This window comes from Emys orbicularis, chromosome 5 (assembly GCF_028017835.1).
Source record: "Emys orbicularis isolate rEmyOrb1 chromosome 5, rEmyOrb1.hap1, whole genome shotgun sequence".
NCBI lineage: Eukaryota > Metazoa > Chordata > Testudines > Emydidae > Emys > Emys orbicularis.
In genome coordinates, this window is record NC_088687.1 from 124,824,751 (window position 1) to 124,846,626 (window position 21,876).

A 21,876-nucleotide genomic window follows, 5' to 3' on the forward strand; every position below is an offset into this window, starting at 1 on the left:
ATTCCCACTTTTGGCATGTGTTGTTACTGTGGTGATGGCACTTCCAAAGAGTAACAACTTCTTTCAGGGATCAGCAGACATAGTGCTGTTTTGCTCTTTGGAGAGTAGGTCACCTGCATGATGAGATCCCGCAAGCCCTACAGAAGTCAGTGGGTGTGTGAAGAATGTAGGATCAAGACCAAAACTTTTCACTTCTCCCAGAACAAATCAGAATGCCAAATTTATCTGAAAAGGGGATTTATTGGTTTTTGGTATTTTGGCCACAGCTCTGAATTGAATGGCAAACTGCAGTCTAGATCTCTCTCTTCTTCCCCCCTCTTTCTGTTAAGGGTATGTGTGTGTGTACCCCTATAAATGTATGTGATCGAAGCACTGCTATATTTAACAAAGGTCTGTTCATGGATTTATAGCTTGGCCTTTAAAATATGTCTTGGTCTGGCACTGGGACCAAGGTATTAGTCTGGAAACTAACTTTTTTTTTTGTAATGCAACCTGTTGAGAGAAAGAGCAGTTTGGCCTTCATGGAAGTCTAAAAGTTAGACACTTCCCATTTTTGTGTGCTCCTGTGCTGTAGCTCAGGAAACCTTCTTAAAGTAAGCTTGTGTAGGTCCAGAACATAGATGAGGTCTGTGTGATAGTTTAAAAACAAAACTAACAACAACCCATTTCTTTAACATAGCCAAGATATTGAGATTTGAACAGCTACTGCTCATCCCCGTACAAAATTTCTCAATATCGGAAAGTCCATATAATCATATTAAAGGGATACCAGCCAGGTCAAATTCAGCCCAGAATATATGTTTTGTTAAAAACAAGCTTTTATCAACTGAAAGGCCAATGGAAATGTTTCTGTGATTTATATGTATTTCCAATTGAAACAGATTTCTCTTTTCAATAAGTTTACACTGCCATGTTGCAGCTGCATCCCAAATGGTACCCCGTCACACTTCTGCATGAGATCCTGACACTGAAATCAGATATAAAAACAGACTGATCGCATAGAAAAGTGAAAAATGGTAGTCTGCTTTTCATTGTCCAAGCTATCTGAAAGGCAAAAAGGAAACAAAGAGCATGAATATTGAAAAGTAAATAAGAGGTTTAAAAATTTAATTTTTCATGCAGCCCTATAGGGTGCTATTAGAATCCTCAGTAAGGAGACATATCTCTCTGGATGGATGGATGGACTATTTTCTTTAGTAATATTATTATATATCTATATATCTATAAAAACACAGAGAGACATAAATTTTAACCTGACTGTGTCTCTAACATTGTAACTCATCATTTAAGGGCAGCAGTAGCTGAAGAATTTGTGGGCTCCAACGTTGTGTGTCCCCTCTGCCCCCAAATAACCATGTTGCAATGTGCAGTGTTCAAAGAGAGTAATTTGTGGGGAGGAGGAGCATGTAGGGAAATGCGGCCTTTATAAGAGTGTATCTTTCCCTGGTAAGGTGTATTCACGATATATTCACCATGACGGACTGTGGTACATTTGAAAGACCATACATGTATTGCCTAATCAGAAATATCTGAATGAACTGGTGGTAAGAGTCATTCATCCCTGGCTGGGATGAGAGTGATGAACTCTATCCAAAGCAGGGAAATACCATCACCCTTCCCCTTCAAACTGTCTGCTGCAGGTAGCCTCATGCTGTGTCATGATATTGCAATGATTACAATCCCTATCCTGCATCAGGATTCACTAATGCAAATTCTGTGTGGGTGCAGAGATCTACACTAGCAGATCCCAGTGCAGAATCAGGGCCTTGGGGGGGTATGACTTTGAATCACTACATGATAGCTCTGCCCTGTGCTGTTGTGACACAGTATTGCCACTTATTAAGGTAATGTTGCAATGTGTAAAAAACAGCTTAGCGTATCATGACATAAGCTCCGCATTGGCAAGACTGCTGCTATATACATGACAGGGAAGATCAGGCTGCTCAAGTCCAAACATTGGCCTTCCGTGTCACTAGTATTTATTGCAAGTATTTTAACACCAGCCCTGTGTCAAAAAGCCACCTTTTCAAAAAACAGTGACTAACTACAAAGTGACGCAGTAAAACATAAGAAAACTTTTCAGTAAATAATATGCATTGTAAACATTAAATACAAATATTTACATAATGAAGGGCTTGATCCTGCAAGCCCTCCCTAAGGAAATCTCTGATCAACTCCACTGGCAGTCCCATGCATGGGGAGGAGGGGGAGGCTTATAGGATTGGCGCTAACTGAAACAGGTCCCAAGAAGCAGTAAGAGTCCAGGATATCATCATTCTTTTCAATACAAATTTACAAAATAAATTATAACTATCCATTCAGAAAAAGAAAAAAAAAACATTTTTAAAATTGGGTGAACACATATTTATAAGATAGCCCATCATTGTCCCTAAAGAGATAGCACATTAGTATATACTTATACTTCCAGTCCTACGGTTCTATCATTCTATATGAAAGATGACAGTAGCTATTGTCAGCTTTCATATGCTTATTTATTTGCTTAAGAGGTTTGGGGCATTTTTAATGCTAATTGTTAAATGTAAAACAAAAAAAAATTGCCTTCAAATAGACACAAGGGATTGAAGTCAGTGAGTAAAATTCATTTCAGTCCAAAAATTTCACTCATTGATGTTAGTTACTGCATGGATCTACAAGCAGAATTGGTTCCTAAGATTCTGACTTAAAATGATATTGTCAAAGTATTTTTCAGTACTTAGAGTATTTGTTTAATTAACTTGCTTCTGATAATCCTTGAAAGCTCAAAACTGTTACTCATTGCCAACATTTTGTTTTTTCCAGAGTACAAACACTCTGGTTTGTTACTCTAGGTTCTCTGGCATAGACTAAAAATAAATAATAGCATTTTGTCTCAGGACAAAAACACAAACCACAAAACCGCAGACTTACAAATTGATGCAAGAAAGAATAGGTCAAGTTTTTGAAGCATACAATGTCACTTTAACTATGCTAAAGCAAGACATCTCAGAATTATAGCTAAAACTATATTTCTATATTACATCCCATTGTGCCTATGCATTGTAGGGTCTCAAAAGTCAGTGTGATCTTACATAGCATTGGTTCTGCAATATTTAGGCATAGCATGGAATGAATAAATGGCAGTTTTAGTTTTAACTCTGATGGACTGATTTTGATCCTGGCTTTCATTTTTGAGGCACAGTTTTGGAGATACAAATGCAGGCCCAGATTTTCAAATGTGACTATTAATTTGGGGTACCTTGATTTTGGACAGCTCAACTTGAGAAACCAGGAGCCTGATTTTCAAGGTATTGACCACCCACAATTCTAGTCAAAGTCAGTGGGAGGTTCAGGTACTCAATGCCTCTGAAAATAAAGATCAAGGCTTCTTACTTAAGTTGGGCACCCAAAAACCAAAGCACCTAAAAATAGTGGATTTTGGAAATGTTGGCCTCAAATCTCTGATTTTCAGGCACAACTAGACAGTCATAAATATGGCCCGACACTGCAAACACTTACACATATGCATAACTTGACGCACAGGAGTAGACCCATTGACTTCAATAGGACTACGCACCTATGTAAAGTTAAGCATGTGCATAAGTGAGCCTGTATTTGGACAAAAATATGCCAGTAGAAAAAGGTTTTAAATGCTGAATTTTCTTTCTTTGATATTTAAGTAAGATACTTAACAATATCTGAATATATTTTTTGTGGTTTTTATGTACTCACGTGTATGGATACATATATGTCTATTTGCACAGATCAATACTGTATGCATACACACCCACCCACAAACATACATCCTTATTTGCACACATTCAAAATTCTTTAAATACAATGCCCCAGATCAGTAATCATTGAGATATGGCACCACGTTCTTCCAGGATTATTGAGTTATAGAAAAAGAAAACAGTAACTTACATATACTGTATATGGAAAAAGAAGAGAACTTCTGGACATTACACTCAAAGCTTAAAACACACATCATGCTACCAGTTTTCCAATTAGGAATTAGAATATTGGAATGAGTCTGGTATAAATATGATAAACAAGGGCAGCTTTTATAAGAGTATGTTTTAAATAATAAATATGTGAATCATTGGAAATTTAAATTAGTACCAAGTTACAGTGAGCAAAAAGTTCTTTCCCAAACAGATCACTCCTGGGACCCTTTCTTCTTGTGTTCAAGTTCCTGCAGGCGGTCCTCACGGCATTGAGCGTGCTGAGTTCCCACTTTGTGGGCTGTCTCCGTGGCCGCAATGTCAATCTGTGCATATTTGGTTGATCCGCCCCCTGAAAAAAAACAAAAAAAACAAATACAACTGTACTGTTGACTATAATATCATGCATTTCTGGGGAAGGCTGGTCCAGAGGTTAATGCACCACCCTGGACTGTGGAAGGCCTGGGTTCAATTCTTGTCCACCACAGACTTCCTCTGTGATGTTGGGAAGTCACTTAGAAACACATTTTCAAAAGGATTTAGATGTCGCTTGACGGAGGGGAGCAATGCCTCACCACACACAGACAGCCACCTAGTGGAATTTTCAATCCTGAGTTGGGTGACGCCATGTAATCTAAGCTGCCTGTAGCTGTCCCCTGTGCATGTAGACAGCTAAGCCCCTAAGAAAGGGATTTTTCAGAGCCAACAAGCTGAGTGGGGAGCCGCCTCAGCTAGCCAAAAGTGAAATGGCAGGGAGAGAAGAGGGGCTGTGGCACTTTGGGACTTCACCCAGACCACCCAGGCTTGCCCTGTAACCATGTGCTGTGCAGTTTTGGCTCAGTTCCTTGACACCAGCAGCCTGTTCACATCACAGTTGCCTCCCCCTGGCTTCCACCAGCCTGGTTGCAGGGCGACACCAACAGCCCTTCCAGTCCCACATCTCCCCAAAACCGTCTCCCGCACAGTGTCCAACTCCTCTCACTGGATACTCACAGAAGTTATTAGGTTTACTGCCTCCAAAGAGACAGAACCCACACCAGCCTGTTAGTTTAGCTGAGGACTTCACCCTTCAGTTTAACACACAGCACTGAGATGGTTTTATAATAAAACAAGAATAAGTTTATTATTAACTAACAGATATTTAAGTGATAATATGTAAGAATCGAAGACAAACATGGTTAGAAATAAAACAAAAACAAACAAAACATGCTTTCCGGTGACAAACTTAATTTCAACCAGGGTGGATTTGATTTAAATCAAATTTATTTAAATAATGATTTAAATCACTAGTCAGGAAGACTAGATTTAACCATGGATTTCTACATAAAAGTGCATTCTTCACAACTCAGAAATAGATGTAGGTTTCATTTTTAGAAGGTAGACACTATACATTTTTAAGTGATTTATTTTGAAAACTTTTCAGATTAGTTTTACAGCTGTATCAGAAAATGAATGATTGTTTGGTTATTTCATTCACCAAAGGTAATCGAAGCAGATATTTATGAAGTCATTGGGAGGTGAACTATCTCCAATTCAACAGGTTAATCATTAATATTTGGAGGATTTTCTTGCTATGCTGTATTAGGAGGAGAACATCACCAGACAGACATTTAAATTGCTTTATTTAACTAAAAGAACAACGTTATGTATTCTGGTTTTTTTTTCTTCAACAGCAAACATATAATATTTTAACAAAACAAGCATATGAATTTTTGAATTTAGTTAAACATTAAACATAAAATCAGGTTTGTTTTGGTTAAAATTGTTTTTAACTAAAATAGTTAAATGAAATATTTTTAAAAACAAAAATTAAATCGACTATGTCAGCCAGGTCAACATGAGAAACTTTAAATATTGGCTTCTGCAGCTAACTCAGTTGACTTCACCTTCATTTTCCTATTTGTTCATAATCTGGAAAAGAAAAACAAGCTTTCCTGCTTTATCAGGTCCGAAACAATTACTAAATTTGGAACGAATTAGTCCAAAGGAAGAAAATATTCTTTCTACACTGGCAGAAGAAGCTACTGCTGTTAAAAGTGAGATTATCACTTCAACAGTCTCTGAATCCAAGTGACTTCCAAGCTTAAGTGACTTCCACCTGTTCACTGGTGTGACTTTCTTTAAAACATCATCAGCAAACATATATTTCTTGAATGGTTCACCCTTAGATCTGAAGTTTATTATAGTTGGCATTATGGAGGGATGATTGCTGGATGTCCATGTCATAGCCAACTCCTCTTCTTCAGTTGTTACAGTTTGACCCTGGTACCGAGTATTGAGAATATTTGCAAGAAAATGAGCTGGAGACAGTGCTTGTCCCATTTGTTTTTTTAATGTTTGTAATTTAACTCTGTCATTGCATACTTCTCTTTTTAAGATCTCACTCAGTTCCTTCTAAATTTCAACAGCGTCAGCAATAAAATAGCTATTTCCCTGCATTTTGTTCAAGGCTACAGAAATAAGCTTCAGGGTACTCAGCATGTGTTTGACATTTCTCTTAAGCCCAATGTTGAGAACTTTGGCTGTGACAGTGCCATCTATTTTTTCACGATTTTGTTCACAAACTGTCATCAGATTAGGCCAGTTCTTGATATAGTGCTCAAAACAGTCCACTACTGAGTTCCATCACACGTCTTGTGGGAGAGTTAGCTTGGTTCCTCCCACTTTTTTCAGAGCAGCTGCTGCAAAGTGGTTGTTACGGAAGTATTTTGCAATTTCAACATTAGCCTTTATTCCTGGAACACTGTAGTCTTTGGCTAGGAGGTGCATCAAATGAGCACTGCAACCGTATGTTATTAGCTTGGGACTCTCTTCATTCTCTTCTAAATAATTTCTTCTCATCTTGGATACATCTGCAGCATTGTCTGTGACCAAGCTGCATACTAGACGTTTGAATTTTTTTTCACAGTTTATTATAGCTTTTACTGCTACTTCTTGTAAGTATTCTGCTGTGTGTGCATTTCCTGATGTATCAATTGTTTCTGTAAGACATTCCCTTCTTCTGTTGTCACACAAGCACATACAACAGGATCATTGTGGACATTGCTCTACCCATCAAGACTCAGGTTAACACTTTCACCCTCTAGACCTTTTGCACACTGCTCAATTTCTCTTTCATACACTTTATCTAGCAATTTGCCTGCGACACCTGCTCTGTTGGGTGGCCTGTATCCTGGTCTTAATGACTGAATCATATTAATGAAGTGTGGGTTCTCAAACATATGGAAAGGAGAGTTTGTTGCATAAACAAACCGGGCAAACTTATCTATGGTTGTTTCTGGATGATGGAGATTTCTTTTTTTTTTTTTTTTGGTACACGTGATATACTGTGGCTATGTGACATATATAATGTGAATGAAACACTATCATTGGCAGATAACTCTGAAACTATAGAAAATGATGGTGATCTTGAAGGTGGATAGTCTTCAGAATCCTGTATGTTGAGGATGGATTCTCCTAAACAAAATAAGTCAATGCAGTTATTTAATTATTATTACCATATTGCTCATTTAGTATTACTCATTGCATTCACTGACACTCAGTACTACTTCAAAGGTGAAATTGTAAAAGGAAGATCCGCCTATTTCAGCTATTTATTTTTTATCACAACTGCATCTAAAATGATAGTACCATAGAGTAACAACTATATTTTTTTGCTTAAACATGAGAATTCAAGAATAGTCCAGAAGGAAGACAGGCAGTCCTTAAGAAAGAAGTATGAAATAAAAGTTTACCAACCTGAAGATCCTGCATGTTCAGACATGTTCCTTTCATCATCTTCAACGCAGCTTCCTCAATAATGTTGTTTCATTCAGGCGACCAGGCTTTGCATTTCTTTGTTGCACTGTTTGCATTTTGCACGCATGACTGTCTTACCCACAGGTAGAGGAACTTCATTAAAATATTCCCAAACTGGGTCTCTTGTATGGCCTGCTGCCATTATAGGTTTTCCCTTCTAGTGAGAGAATGGTATGGTAGATCTCAAATCAATGAAGGCTACACTCAGAAAGACCTCAAGACTTCTGGAATATGCTGCTCAAACAGTTTCACTTTTGTTTCTACTGCCTGTTCTACTCCCTTCTCACATTTCTCTTCAGACTTTTTCTCCTTGTCCAGATTTATTCCTCCCCCAACAATCTTCTATTCATTGAACTTTTTGAAACTTTGCACTTTTAGAGAGAGGTAAGGGATTGACTCTGTGTACACAAATTTGCAGAGGGACAATAGGGTTGAGGTCTGTTATTTCTCACCTCTATATCTTATTTATTTATTCAAAAACATTTTTGCTGTTAACAAGCATTTTATCTCTGGAGACACAAATCCACAGTTTGAGAACTGAAAAACTAAGCATCTCTGGTGGTATCTTCTGGACTGAGCACTGAGTCCCATTGGATAGATATAAAAATTAACCTAAATAATCTATACTGAAGCCCCTGGAACCCCATAAGATTGGGTCCCTAATTCATGAACTATTGGAACTCATTTACAAGACTTTTCTTAAACATTACATGAATATATTGTCTCATACTATAGAATTAGAATTTATTATTCCTATTCCATGTTGAGATATCTTTGAGCTATAATATATCTTAATTAAAACTATCTTTACATAGGTTTTTTCCCCTAAAAGCATTTTATCAAAAAAATCTGATTTAAATTTTTAGAAAAAAATCAGATTTTTTTTAAAATCATTGATTTTTATTCACCCTGATTTCAACCAGTGACAATCTTTGTCTATGTAGATTTCTCACCTATAGTCAGTTCCAGCTGGATCCAAGAAGATCCACTTTTCATCAGCTCAAACGGCACTGCTCCCCCTTTGGCCCCTAGGTGATGGATGCCAAAATGGCATTGTGTTTCTGCTTATATTTTCCAAAATCTATTGTGTCTGTTTCAAGAGCAGGGGCGCTTGCTGCGGGTGCAGGCTCCATCCCGCATCATGATCATTAAGTGGTTTTCCCCCCACCACTAGTTTAGTTTGATGGCGTTGTTTACCTTATATGTAGATGTACTTTTCATTGTCCCCTGAGGTATTACCTGGCTCAGTTTACCCTGGAGACACAGGAAAAGAGGCAAAACAACATTCCTTTGTCTAGGACAGGCTAGGCTTATTCCCTGTTTGCAAAACACCTCTAAAGAATGTATTTCCAGCACATATCTTTTAATTGTTTATGCACCACCCATACATACATCACGCAATAATCTTAATGACCAGAGTGTTACCGGTTTGCATACGATACTTTACCTGACACCTTTTAGATACAGATTATGACAACACTGTTGGAGCAATGAGTGTGTCAGGCCTGTTGTGAGTTATGGAATGGTGTGTCCTTCGCCAGCTGGCATGGAGCAGCTCCCTGACTCACAGGGACTTAGATGGCTAAGTAAGCAGAGAGCAAGAACAGCTCTATAGTCTGGTGGTTAGGGCACTCATCTGGGAGTAACGATACCAGGTTCCAGTCCCTGATTCAATTAATATTTTATTTATACAAAGCTGAACAGCATCAACAGGAGAGATTGAGAAGGAGCCACTTCTGAATACCCAACAGCCTGGTGGTTAGGGAACTTACATGGGAGGTAGGAGACCCAGCTTTAAGCCACTGCTCTAAATCAGACAGAGTGGGGATTTGGACCTGGGTCTCCCACATCCCAGGTGAGTGCTCTAGCATTGGGCACAAGTGGGAGTCACCTCCTCTTTGTTTATTTCCAAGAAAGGGTTGATCTGACTTTAGGCACCTAACTTCAGGAGAGTGCTCATAGTTGAGAGTCCCAAGTGGAGAAAGACACCTCCCGGAGTTAGGTTTTTAACTAACTTTTTGGGGTGGGACTTTAGGCAATGCCCCTCTCCTCAGCATTTCTTACTGGCTACTTTAGGCAGCTCCCCACTCAGAGTGCTGGCTTCCATGAATCCCATTCTTAGGCACTGAACTCCCCATTCATTGTAAATGGAGCCTGGGCACATAACTCAGGGCTGAGTTATCCACTGTGTGGCAGGGTAGTTAAATGATGGAAAGCCAGATCCTGATTTCAATGGGAGTTAAATACCTTTGAGGATTTGGGCCTAAGTCCTTTTGTAGATCTAGACCTCTGTGCCTCATTTCCCCATCCCCAAATGGCAGTAATAGCACCTCACAGTGGTGTTGTGAAGACAACTACATTAATGATTGTGAGGTGCTCCGATACTACACAGTGATAGGGCCCAAATTAGTACCTTAGATAGGCATGGAGAAACAGTGGTAACACTTAAAAGTTATAAACTTGTTTAATCAAAACTAGATTTAAAACACACATACCCAAAATTGCTTAAAATGTCAATACTTGAAGATCTGATAGGGAAAATTGTCAGTCCTGAGTACAAGGAATTACATGCAAAATTCTCACTGGAATTTATCTGAATGGGGAATTACTCTTCCAAATCTCCATGTATGGTGTTTATGATTTATTCTCAGGTGCCAAAGGGTTAATGCTGCAAGGGACTAAGTAGCCAGAGCCAGATTAAGGTATATGGTCCTCTGATCTAGCAAAGCACTTAAGCACATGCTTACTTTTAAGCATGTGAGTAATCCCACTGGTCAATGGGACTATACATGTGCTTAAAATTAAGCACATACTCAAGTGCATTCCTGGAGATTAGAATTGGTAAAAGTACAGAGAAAGGCAACAAAAATGATTAGGGGTAAGGAAGAACTTCCACATGAGAAGCGATTAAAATGACTGGCTCTGTTTAGCTTAGAAAAGAGACAACTGAGGTTATAAAATCATGACTGGTGTGGAGAAAATAAATAGAGAAGTGTTATTTACCCTTTCACCTAATACAATAACCAGGGGTCACATAATGAAATAAATAGGCAGCAGGTTTAAAACAAACATAAGGAAGTGTTTCTTCACAAAACGCACAATCAACCTGTGGAACTCATTGCCAGGGGATGCTATGAAGGCAAAAAGTATAACTGGGTTCAAAAAAGAATGAGGTAAGTTCATGGAGGATAGGTCCATCAACAGCTATTAGCCAAGATGGTCAGGGATGGAGCCCCATGCTCTGGGTGTCCCTAAATATTGCCAGAAGCTGGGACTGGATGACAGGGGATGGATCACTAAATAAATTGCCCTGTTCTGTTCATTCCCTCTGAAACATCTGGCACAGGCCGCTGTCAGAAGACAGGATACTGTGCTAGATGGACCATTTGTCTGACCTAGTATGGGTATTCTTATGGATCGTACCAGAGTATTCAGAATCTTTCAGGAGCAAGTCCTAGAAGTCCATGCCTAGGGCCCCAGTTCCTGGAGTCATGAAATTATATCAGGTTCTTAGCTTTTGTTATTTAAAAAGGCAAGTCGCTAAACCTCATAGACATGAAGAAAACCTTGAAACTATGAACCAAGTACAGGCAATTAAATCATATCTGCCTGAGACTGCAGACAGCCTGAAACATTTGCTCTGAAAGGGCTGAAGTCCCATTCATCTGAATGGCACCCTAATGCCAATACCCACTACTCTGGGAGGCCCTAACAACATCACTGCAGCAGAGGAATCTGTGCGTGGCAGGAGAGGAGTGCAGTGGACCCTGAGCTATCTAAATTAGACCAGGACAGTACTAGATACCAGAGCAGCCCAGAATCAGGTAGGCACAAAAGCTTAGTAGGGCCTTTTTGGGGCTTGCATCTCTGAGAAGCAGCAACACCAGTTTCTAGACGAAGGACTGTGGAGGCTCTGTGCGGCCTGGTTTGGCACGTTGAGGAGGTATTCCTGAGAGGGTTAGCTTTTTTCTGTTTTATTAATTTTATGCGTGTGGCTTTTTTGCCTGCCAGAGACATCTAAATCCATAGGTGATGAGCCCCTGCAGCACTATGGAGCTGCAGGTTCTCATGTTTCAGTGCATCTGAAAATAAGGCTACTTTTATGTAGGTGCCTAAATATGGGCTTAGTTGGTTAACTTTATACACCTACGTTTGAAAAATGTGGCTTAGGCTCTCTGGCCCAGATCCACAAAGGTATTTAGCTGCTAATTTCCATTTAAATCAATGGTGGTTAATACCTTTGTGGATCTGGGCCTATGTGACTCACTTTCGACATCTGTATAATGGAGAGGATAACACTGACCTAACCCCCAGAGGGCTTTTGACAATAGTGTGCTATACAAGACCTAAAAATTAAATAAAAGGCAAGGGCTGGAGACATAGCAGCCTCCAGAGCCCCAGCTTAGCAGGTCAGGTGTCCCTAATAAAATGTTTCTAAATGTTGACAATTGCGGGCAGACCCCAACACAAGCAGCTGGCGGCCATGAGTACAGGACCTCCCTCTGGATGCACACACAGTTTACATTTGTTAGCGTTTAGTAGTAGTAATGGCCCACTTAAAGGCCCTTACCTCTTATGCCTGTGCTAGGTTCTTGAAGCTCCAGTTCCATGTAGTGGAGCTGTTTCTTCGATGTAGGACTGACAGGAATATTAACATAGGTTGTTGTCTCACTGTGGGGTCGATCAGATACAGGTAGATCTGTTGAATAACCTACTGCCCCTCCTAAAAAAATTAACATACAATTATGACTGAAGTTCATAACTACTAATAATCCATTTAATAAGAGCAAACATTTCCTTCAAATGTTTTATAAGGAAATGCTCAGCAGAAAAAAGACACAACGGGTCTTCACCCTAAAGAATTAATGTATGTAACTGTGGACCTGATCAGGTTGGGGCTGAGGAGAATCTTGAACCGTTCATATATATGTTGTGTTGGAAGATTGGAGAAAACCTCATTAAAGCTCGTTGGTGTAAACTAACATTTAGAATAAATGTAACAATCAAGCTCCTTCATGGAACCAAATAGCTAAAACAGTAGAAGCCACATCCAAAGCACAGGTACATGACCCACCTGGAGTAGAAGCTGAACTAGGTGGCCCAAGGGGTTCTACAGAGAGTGATACCACCAATGCAGGGGCTGGGACATTAATTGGTGGAGCTGTGTGTGCGAGAAGTAGCAGAAAAGCACAGAGAAAGAGCATAGAAGCCCCAGACACAGCCAGAGAAACACTGGTAGTGTAACCCCGAGGAAAAAAAGCTAAAGGGAGAGCATGAGGGTAAATGACTGGCTGAAAGAAGCTTATAACTGTGAGCAAAGAAACTGTCTCCTGTTATTGGATTTCTACTACGTTCAGTAAACTTGACTTAGTACATTATTCGTAAATAAACAGGAGTGCATCAAAGAAATACCTGATTCCATCACCATTTTCTCCTCCTAACAAAACCAAACCTGATCCTGAAAATTGGCTAAACACTTGGATCAAAAAGTGATAACAATATATATGAAGAGAAGAAAACAGCAAAGAGATTCTAGAAAGTGGGGTGGATGGTCAGAGCAACGTGAAAGGAAGATGATTTTGGTAGTAGCTTTCTAGATTAACTGGAGGTGGAAGATGAGGGGGCTAAGGAATAGGAGTTTCAAGTAGCCAAGGTGGGAGCTATATGTTGGACATGAACAGACCATAAGGAACATTTGAATTCTGGAGATATTGTGGGAGAAGAATTGGCAAGATTTGGCAATTGCCTCTATGTGAGAGGAGAAAGAAAGAAGAATTAGAGATTCTGCAACCGAGACTGCAAGCTATGGGGACAGGAAGGATGGTGTAGTCAACAATCACATAGAAAGGAGGAAGATGGGATGGTTTTCAGGGCGCAGGGGGGAATGATATGCTTTATTGAGACTTCTGGGCAGTATTTTGGCATAAACTTTTCTCTTGCTGTTAGCATGTTTCTGATCCCTTTGCAGACACTGTGATGTAATGAAAATTGTGTTAAAATTGTGATCTATCACATTAAATTCTCAGACGTTTTCCTGGTGCTGTTTGCAGGCAGGGGGCTCTGTAGTGGAGCATATGATCAGAGTCAGTCTTCCAACAAATAGCCCAGAGCAGGGATCGGCAACCTTTGGCACGTGGCCCAGCAGGGTAAGCACCCTGGCGGGCCAGGCTGGTTTGTTTACCTGCCACGACTGCAGGTTCAGCCAATCGTGGCTCCCACTGGCCACGGTTCACCGCTCCAAGCCTATGGGGGCGGCGGGAAGTGGCGGCCAGCACATCCCTCGGCCAGGGCCACTTCCCGCTGCCCCCATTGGCCTGGAGAGGTGAACCACGGCCAGTGGGAGCCGCGATAGGCTGAACCTGCAGACGCGGCAGGTAAACAAACCAGCCTGGCCCGCCGAGGGGCTTACCCTGGTGGGCTGTGTGCCAAAGGTTGCTGATCCCTGGCCTAGAGTAAGGAAGGATGAACTGCGCGTCTCTGTTTTAGGGAGCAGCCTGCTTTGTTGCTCTCTGTTTTGGGGGTCTTGTATGTTATCATTCTGAATTATAAGAAAGTATATGTTGTAACATTCCAGCAAGAGTATTTTATGTTTTTATCTAACTTCTCTGTTTGTATGACATGAAATATAACAGACACCACCCTCAGTGTGTGTGTACACTACAAACGTTACAGTGGATCAGCCACAGCTACGCTGCTCTAGTGTAGACACTTACTAAAATGATGGAAAGGGTTTTTCTGTCACTATAGTAAAACCACCCTCCTCAAAGGTGATAGCTAGGTAGGCAGAAGAATTCTTCTTTAAAGTGTAGATATATTTAAGTGAATTTACTACCTTTTGATGTAATTGGTTGAAGTTCTGTTTACTCACCGGGTTCTTCAGGGCCACTAGAAGTTCCAAGTTCTGCAGGTGGTGCCATGAACCCAAAACCACCTTTAGGACCTAGAACATTGAAAAATTTCCAACATATTTGGTCCTATTGTAGCTAGTAAATTGGCTGGTGATAATAAAGTACACAATTGCTTTCTTTCAGTTTCTAGGCACAATCTAAATAACGATGCAAAAAAACAATTGAGGATCTAAATACATGCCAACTAGAAGACATTCATATTTTCTAATGAGAACAACTGCAAGGAAATGAACACAGTTTTAAAAGTTCTCAACTGAGAGCTGTTGACGTAAATGTGAGTTTTGCCATAAACTGCAGTAGGAGCAATATCGAGCCTTGAGTGTATGATTCAGTGAGGGGTGGGAGGTTGACCTTGGGAGCTCCTGGAAGGCCCTCGTTAAAGTTGCACCACCAGAATGGCAGGATGATTTCCCTGCCTGGGATGAAGTTCGCCTCTTCCCTGGAAATTGCTTCAGCCACCCCTCCCAGAGATGATTCTGCTTGTCATCTTTGGAATGGACCACGTTGCACCACATCACAAGTATTTTCAAAACATACCCCAGGGAGAATACCCCCAGCTCCCTCTACAGAATCTTCACACACTCTCCCAATCAAAACTATGCAATAGGAAGGCTATACTATACTATCAATATACTTGCATTAGGTTTTCATCTACAAATATTCCAGCTTAATGTGCTTGTTTGCCCTTGCTTGTCTCCTCCCTCCTTCATTTTTACAGTGACGTATATTTTAAATGGCCCTCACCGCCAGTATATAGGATCTATCACAGGCTAAGGTGGAAAATGTTTGTGGGAGCCCCTTGTTAAAATATTGGCAGCATTTCACTGACATGAATAGGATTAGTGCCTGTGCTTTGGCACACATCCCACCTGTCACTGCCTTTTCTAAACTTATCCCACCTGTCAATGCCGTTTCTAACAAAATATTAATTCATCTGCAAATTGAATGGAAAAATAAGCCATAATATGGATCACATCAGAAAATATCACTGTTAAATATCACTTTTAAAAATCTTTTGTTTTAAGGGAAAAGTTACACACTTATGTACATACACACACACAGAACTTAACTCATTATACTTACCAGCTTGCAGAGTGTGCCCTTTATGTACTTTCAGAGATCCAGAAGCTGCCATGACAGAAGAAGCACCTGTTTTTAAAGAGAAATCTGCACATTAATGCTAAATATCCTTCGTTGGTATTAGCTCTCTGCTGTGCCCACGCATTCACTGTCAATGTTTCCAAATAAATTACTCTGGAAAAAAAATCATTGGTAAGAAACACAAGATTGCTTTTGTCATTGGAGGTCTTTGTTCTAATAGCTCCCTTTTTCAGTTCATTGAAATCCTCATCTTGTAATTGTTGTTATATAAATTAATTCTTCTGTGTCGTTTCTTTGGAACAAAGAATCCCCCCAAAAAGTTTCCACAGGCCAGAATCTGCCATCCTTACTCACCCAATCAATGGGCCTACTCATAGAGTAAGGTACTACTCAGTGTGGGTCAGAGGGACAGAATCGCACACAAAGTTGTGAATTGCTGCTGCTGCAACCCTAACTGTGTCTTTGGAATAGTTTAGCCCCAAAACTTGGTGCTGTAATTAATGTCTCATCACACCTGATCCAAAACAATTGAATTGTAGGCATGATACAATGAATAAGCAACAAATAGAGGGGGGGCAGGGCCGGCTCTAGGTTTTTTGCTGCCCCAAGCAAAAAAAAAAAAAAACCACCTCCGAGAGCGCAACTGCCGAAGCAAAAAAAACCTCCCAGAATGTCGCCCCTGGAATTGTGCCGCCCCAAGCAAGTGCTTGGTTTGCTGGTGCCTAGAGCCGGTCCTGGAGGGGGGAAGGGACAGGTTTTGACTTCAGTGGGTTTGGATCCAGCCCTCGCTTGCTTCGATGAAATATTGTTCAGAGTTTTACTGTCTGATTTAATCACAGAAGTCTGAGATAACAAGAAAAGTAGATTATCCAGACCGTCTCTCCATCAATCCAGAATTGCTAAGTATGGTACAGATGTAGAAATATACATCAGATTTATACCACTTTCCAAGTTATATAACCTGTTAAGACTGTTATTATGACATCTATTTAGGCAATGTGGAACAGAGTCTGTTTTCTTTACAGTTTTCATAGTGGGCACCATTACTCATGATGAGTTGCACTTACTCAAATAATCCCAGTGTGGCTAGTTGTGTGTGTAAGCGCTGCTCAGTTTAAGTAAGGGCGGAGGACTATGCCCTTTATTGTATTTTTTTTAATACCACACTACTGGTGACAGAACAGCTGCGCTGTGTGCAGTTTGGCAGAAGGAGACTGCATTTGGTACCTGTGTAGAATTATCATCACCTCCTAAAATTATGAAGATTCCTTGAAGAGGTGAGCCACTGAGTTTCTGAGACACAGTTTAAAAATAGTCAAACATATCTTACCCTCACCGTGAAGAAATTATATAAAATAAACAGGGCTCTCAATATTCGACTATCAAACAAAGCTGAATAACCACGGAACATGCTAAATCGAAGCAACACAAAGATGATGCAAGTCAAATATGAATGCAGATTAAAGGGTAGTAAACAAATATTTCACAAGTACACAGCTCGACAAAAATCTCAGCATTACAGTACTTGTGCACACAAAATGTATGTACTCTATAATCAGAGGACACAACACACATTTTAAAAAGTATCTAATACTGAGGAACTGGATTTTTTTTTTAAAAAAAACCTCACATGGGGCCAGATTATAGAGCTCTTATACACCCTGGTGAGCACTTATTCACTCAGTCACATTGGTTTCAATGGAAATACTCACATGAGTAAATATTCCTTAGAGTGAAAAAGGGTTTCACAATCTGGCCTCCTGGTAATGACCAGCTATGTTTTCATTGTGATTGGTTTTCTTTTTCCTCCTCTAGCTTCCCAGAAGCTATAATGTGCTTCTCTGTGCGTCTTTGAGACATTGTAATAAACTTTATGCAAATAACAGTTTCAACTTTTTAGGAGAGACAGACACAGATGTTTCTTAACTGCAGTGTAATTAGTTTCATTTTCCTCTTCATAACAAAACTGAGCTGAGTGAGTTTAATCAGGAACTCAGTGCAATTCAATAGGAATCATCCAGCAGGGCAGGTGGACTTTTAAGCAACATTCTATGAGTTGTGGAAGAAGAGACTCTGTCCTGACATTTGTACAAAAGAACCAAAAAGAGAAAATAAACAATTAAAATTAAATATTTGAATCCATTTATGGTCAGGCTGATGTTACCCACTGGGTTTAATCTGGTGACTGATGTATGTATGTTGTGGAATTTCATGTGGATTCTTTTCATGAGGCTTTGAACTCCATATTACATCTGCTTGTGCTAATGAAGAACATTAAAATAAATACATTGTCTATTGAGACAGGATGTGATGTCCTCCTGCTTCTTTAGAACCGCACATATGGTATGTCCTGTTCTTGGTTATAGACACAAGGATACATAATGCAGCAAATCAGAGGAGCTGGTTGAGAAGGTAAATTTTCAAGAATTTGAAGCAGCCATCTCCATGACAGGCATTCCCTTTCCATCACCAAGCTCTTCTGCCAAGCGACTTCATATGATGTGGTTTTTTGGTTTTTTTTACAGTTCTTGGTGATGTCCATTTTCAGTGTGGCTGACTCTGCCATGCCTTGTGTTCAAATGCATTAGCTCATTTAGAAAACTGTTTACATTTTACTTTTCATGCTAAGAGGGAAAAAAATGTTCAATATGGAACAAAGAATTGGTACCCTTCCAAGGCATTTTTCTTGTGAAAATCAAGTCCACATAGATTCTATCCAGGGCCGGCTCCAGGCACCAGCTTACCAAGCAGGTGCTTGGGGCAGCCACTTTGTAGAGGGGCGGCACATCCAGCTATTCGGCGGCAATTCGGCGGACGGTCCCTCACTCCCGCTCGGAGCGAAGGACCTCCCGCCGAATTGCCGCCGCAGATCACGATCGCGGCTTTTTTTTTTTTTGGCTGCTTGGGGCGGCCAAAACCCTGGAGCCGGCCCTGATTCTATCCATAGAATTGCACTCATATAGCTCCTGCAGCTATGACAAAAAGAATCAACATTTGAAATGGCTGGCTGGCCTGCTTTGTAGCTTCACGTCAGTAGTCAGTCCTTTATGCCGACTCTTCAATAGGCAGAACATTTTGCTGTGTATGTACTTAAGTAGATAATGCATAAAAATCTCATAAAAATGCGAGATTATGGAGGTTTAAGTACAAATATTATAAACTGAGCCTCACAAGTTAAATTTTCAAACTTTGCCACCTATGTGATGGCCATTGAATAGGAATGTGCACATGCTAAACAAGCACTTATGTGCACAAGCTCCTTGTTTGCATTCACAATATAGGCAACAAGGTCTGACTGTCTAGACTGCCTGATTGTCTGGAAAAGTCATTACCTACAGAAAAGGAAAATAGTTTAAGTTCCGAGATAAAGTTGTGTTTCTTGCTGCATTAAAACTAGATGAGGCACCTAAATATGCTCAGCACATCACTTAATTAGATGAAAACTCTTTCATCTCTTTCTTTGAAGAGATATGTTACCTTACGTAATAGAGCATCCAAAGCACTGTGCCATTGTGACTTTTTGAGGAGGGGGGGAAATTTTGGGTGTGTATCTATGGCACGCAAATCCACAGACATCTGCAAACATTTCTACTGTTTCTAAAGAGATCTTGCCATACTCTGAAATATTCCCCATCTTTATAATGGGGAATTTCTCCAGATAGGATAGAATCTTTCAAAACCGTACACATTTTTAAGGGCACCCCATAGTCATGATATTGTCTAAACAGTTTATGGTGGTTTGTGGTGCCAGGAAGAGCCAGGCAGGGGTCCCTATCATATATAAAGAATATAAAATTCCCCATGCTGATGAACCCTCTCGGGTCCAGTTCTTCAGTCCTTGGAAGGCGTTAAGGCTGGCATTTTCAGTGTTTCCTATCTCAGATGCCTCTCTTTAGGTGCACTATTTGACATATGTATTTTCAAAAGTGCATTAAATGTGTCTGCTGTAAAAATGTTGATGCACCCCAAGTCCAGGATCTGTGTAGGCTGAGGATGTAGGTCAAGAGAATGGATTTCCTTAAAGGAAAAACCCTGGTGCCCACACCATGCTGACACACAAGAGTCTGCATCTGTGTGCACCACAGAGTTGAGATCTGCAGGCTCCCTGCATCTCAGCGCTAGGGGAACTGGGGCAGGCGGGGAATAGAGGCAGGAGACTACTAGAGCAGCTTATCTGTGTAGTCACAGTTCCATCACCCTTTGACTCCCATGGAGCAGGGATTAGGAACCATGGCCTCTACTTCTACTCTGAAGATGAAATAGCAGCCACTGAGTGATTCTGCAAGTGCCCATGGTGTTCTAGGAAGGATTCCTTCTCTTCTCACCCCAACACAGATCCCGTTATTCAGATGTGCACTCAGGCCAAGATTTAGCCCTTAAATAAAATATATAAACTGATTAAAATTCTGTATCAGTTTATCTACAATTTTTCTGAGCTCATTTCTTTTTTTCTAAAGGAATTTTAATTGTGTTCGCATAAGATTCAGTACAGTCAAGCAAGAGTAAGTCATAGGACAGAAGACTATTTATTATTAATCAATTTCTCATTGTAAAAACTCTGCTATATTAAAATCTCTATCACTGCCAAGGATGACATATTAACTGTGGACAATGTTCAAAATATAATCCTTTTTTGGTCCAATAAAATATTACAATCTACTGTATCTTCCCCACCTCAAGGACTGACGATAAATTTCCTGCCATGCTTTCGTGAATTATAAATTACCTTCAGCCTTGTCAGTGGCCACCAAGTCACCATGGGGCAGATTCTTCTCTTGCAGTGATCTAAGTCAGGAATAACCCCTCTGAAATCAATGAAGGTACACCAGTAACTAGCTTCAGGAGAGGGGAACGAGGCTGAACAGTTCTGCAGTAAGAGAGATGTGCTCCTAAAAAGCCTCTTCTTTCTTCTTCTTCTTCATAAGAGCTAAATTACCAGATAGTTTGGTTTAATTTCAGCACTCATTACCTCTCTGTTATATACATTACTTTAAGCTGTCTTGGGTTTCTCTCTTCCATTCTTTATCTACATAAGAACAATTTAACCAAGTTACCACGTTCATAATTAGCATCCTGACATTTCAGTGCATTCCATTCCATGGCACTGTTTTGCCTTTATTCCGTTATTCATCCTCCAGAACATTTCCAAGTCAAGCTTTATGCAGCTTTTGTATAACAAGCAAAGAAGTTGTCACGTGGAGAAAGCTCTGTAGTGATGCAGATTACACTGATCATTTGAAAGATGAAAAAAGGGAACTGCACACACAAGAAATGGAAAAGTTTTAATGATGATGAAGCCTAATTATATTCAGGTTCACTGCTTTAGGGGGGATTATCTGCTATGGTTCTAATTAAGTTCCTGATTTTGCACAGTCAATTAAAAAATGAAGGCAAAATTCTGTCCAACTTCTATGAGTGTAAAAAGTGGTGGTAGCAACTGTGAGGCCACCACAACTTTGTCCCAATACATAGGTCCTATGCAAGGCTAGAGTCACCGCTGGTGCTAGTTGTTGCTAGTAGTTGGTGCTAGTTGATGGGGAGGTGGAAGGAATATTGTCCTGTCCTTTTCAGCACTTGCCAGCAGAGCTTGCCCTAATCAGAAGGGATTTTATGCTGCTCCTTCTTCAAAGCTGATTCTGTGGCGGCACTACTGGCTCCTGGAGGCATCTTGCTTACTTGAGCACACATGTACCTACAGGGAACAGCTCCATTCTGCCCCCTCCCATGGATACTATCACAGTGCCATAATGGAGTTCAGGATATCTTAGTCCTGCAAATCCAGCAGCACCAAGTTTTCCAGGAAGTCTACTTCCATCTCATTCTGCTCAGCCTTGCTGAAGTTTTTAAGACAGATGCAACACATGATTTTAAAACAGAATTAAATTATTCATTTCACCAGGTTATTTTGCACTTAGTAGCAGTTCTTGAAAGACATTTGAACAAAAGTGTTATTCATTGACATATTTGTGAACACTTCTTCCACAGCATGTTTGAGTTGCTATTAGAATTAAACACATTTCTTTTAAGCTAATGGAGCTACTGTTCACTATATGTAACCACTAGTAATTAACTGAGAAATGTTTAACCTATTGTGTTCGTGCCACTGGTAGCTGAACATGTAACTCCAGTTGTTTATTCAAAACTGAAGT

General features: G+C 40.2%; 1 protein-coding gene across 1 annotated transcript in view; it reads right to left on the bottom strand.

The window, feature by feature from the left end:
* Window positions 1-4,135: 4,135 nt before the first annotated feature.
* The window catches only part of DOK7 (docking protein 7), a 93,558-nt gene continuing 75,817 nt past the window's right edge, over window positions 4,136-21,876 (bottom strand). Inside the window, exons 9-12 of the mRNA XM_065405579.1 lie at window positions 15,710-15,775; window positions 14,587-14,658; window positions 12,289-12,441; window positions 4,136-4,272 (exon numbers count right to left, since the gene is read on the bottom strand). Of these exons, the coding sequence (XP_065261651.1) occupies window positions 4,136-4,272; window positions 12,289-12,441; window positions 14,587-14,658; window positions 15,710-15,775 (428 nt within the window). The remainder of the gene's footprint in view (window positions 4,273-12,288; window positions 12,442-14,586; window positions 14,659-15,709; window positions 15,776-21,876) is intronic.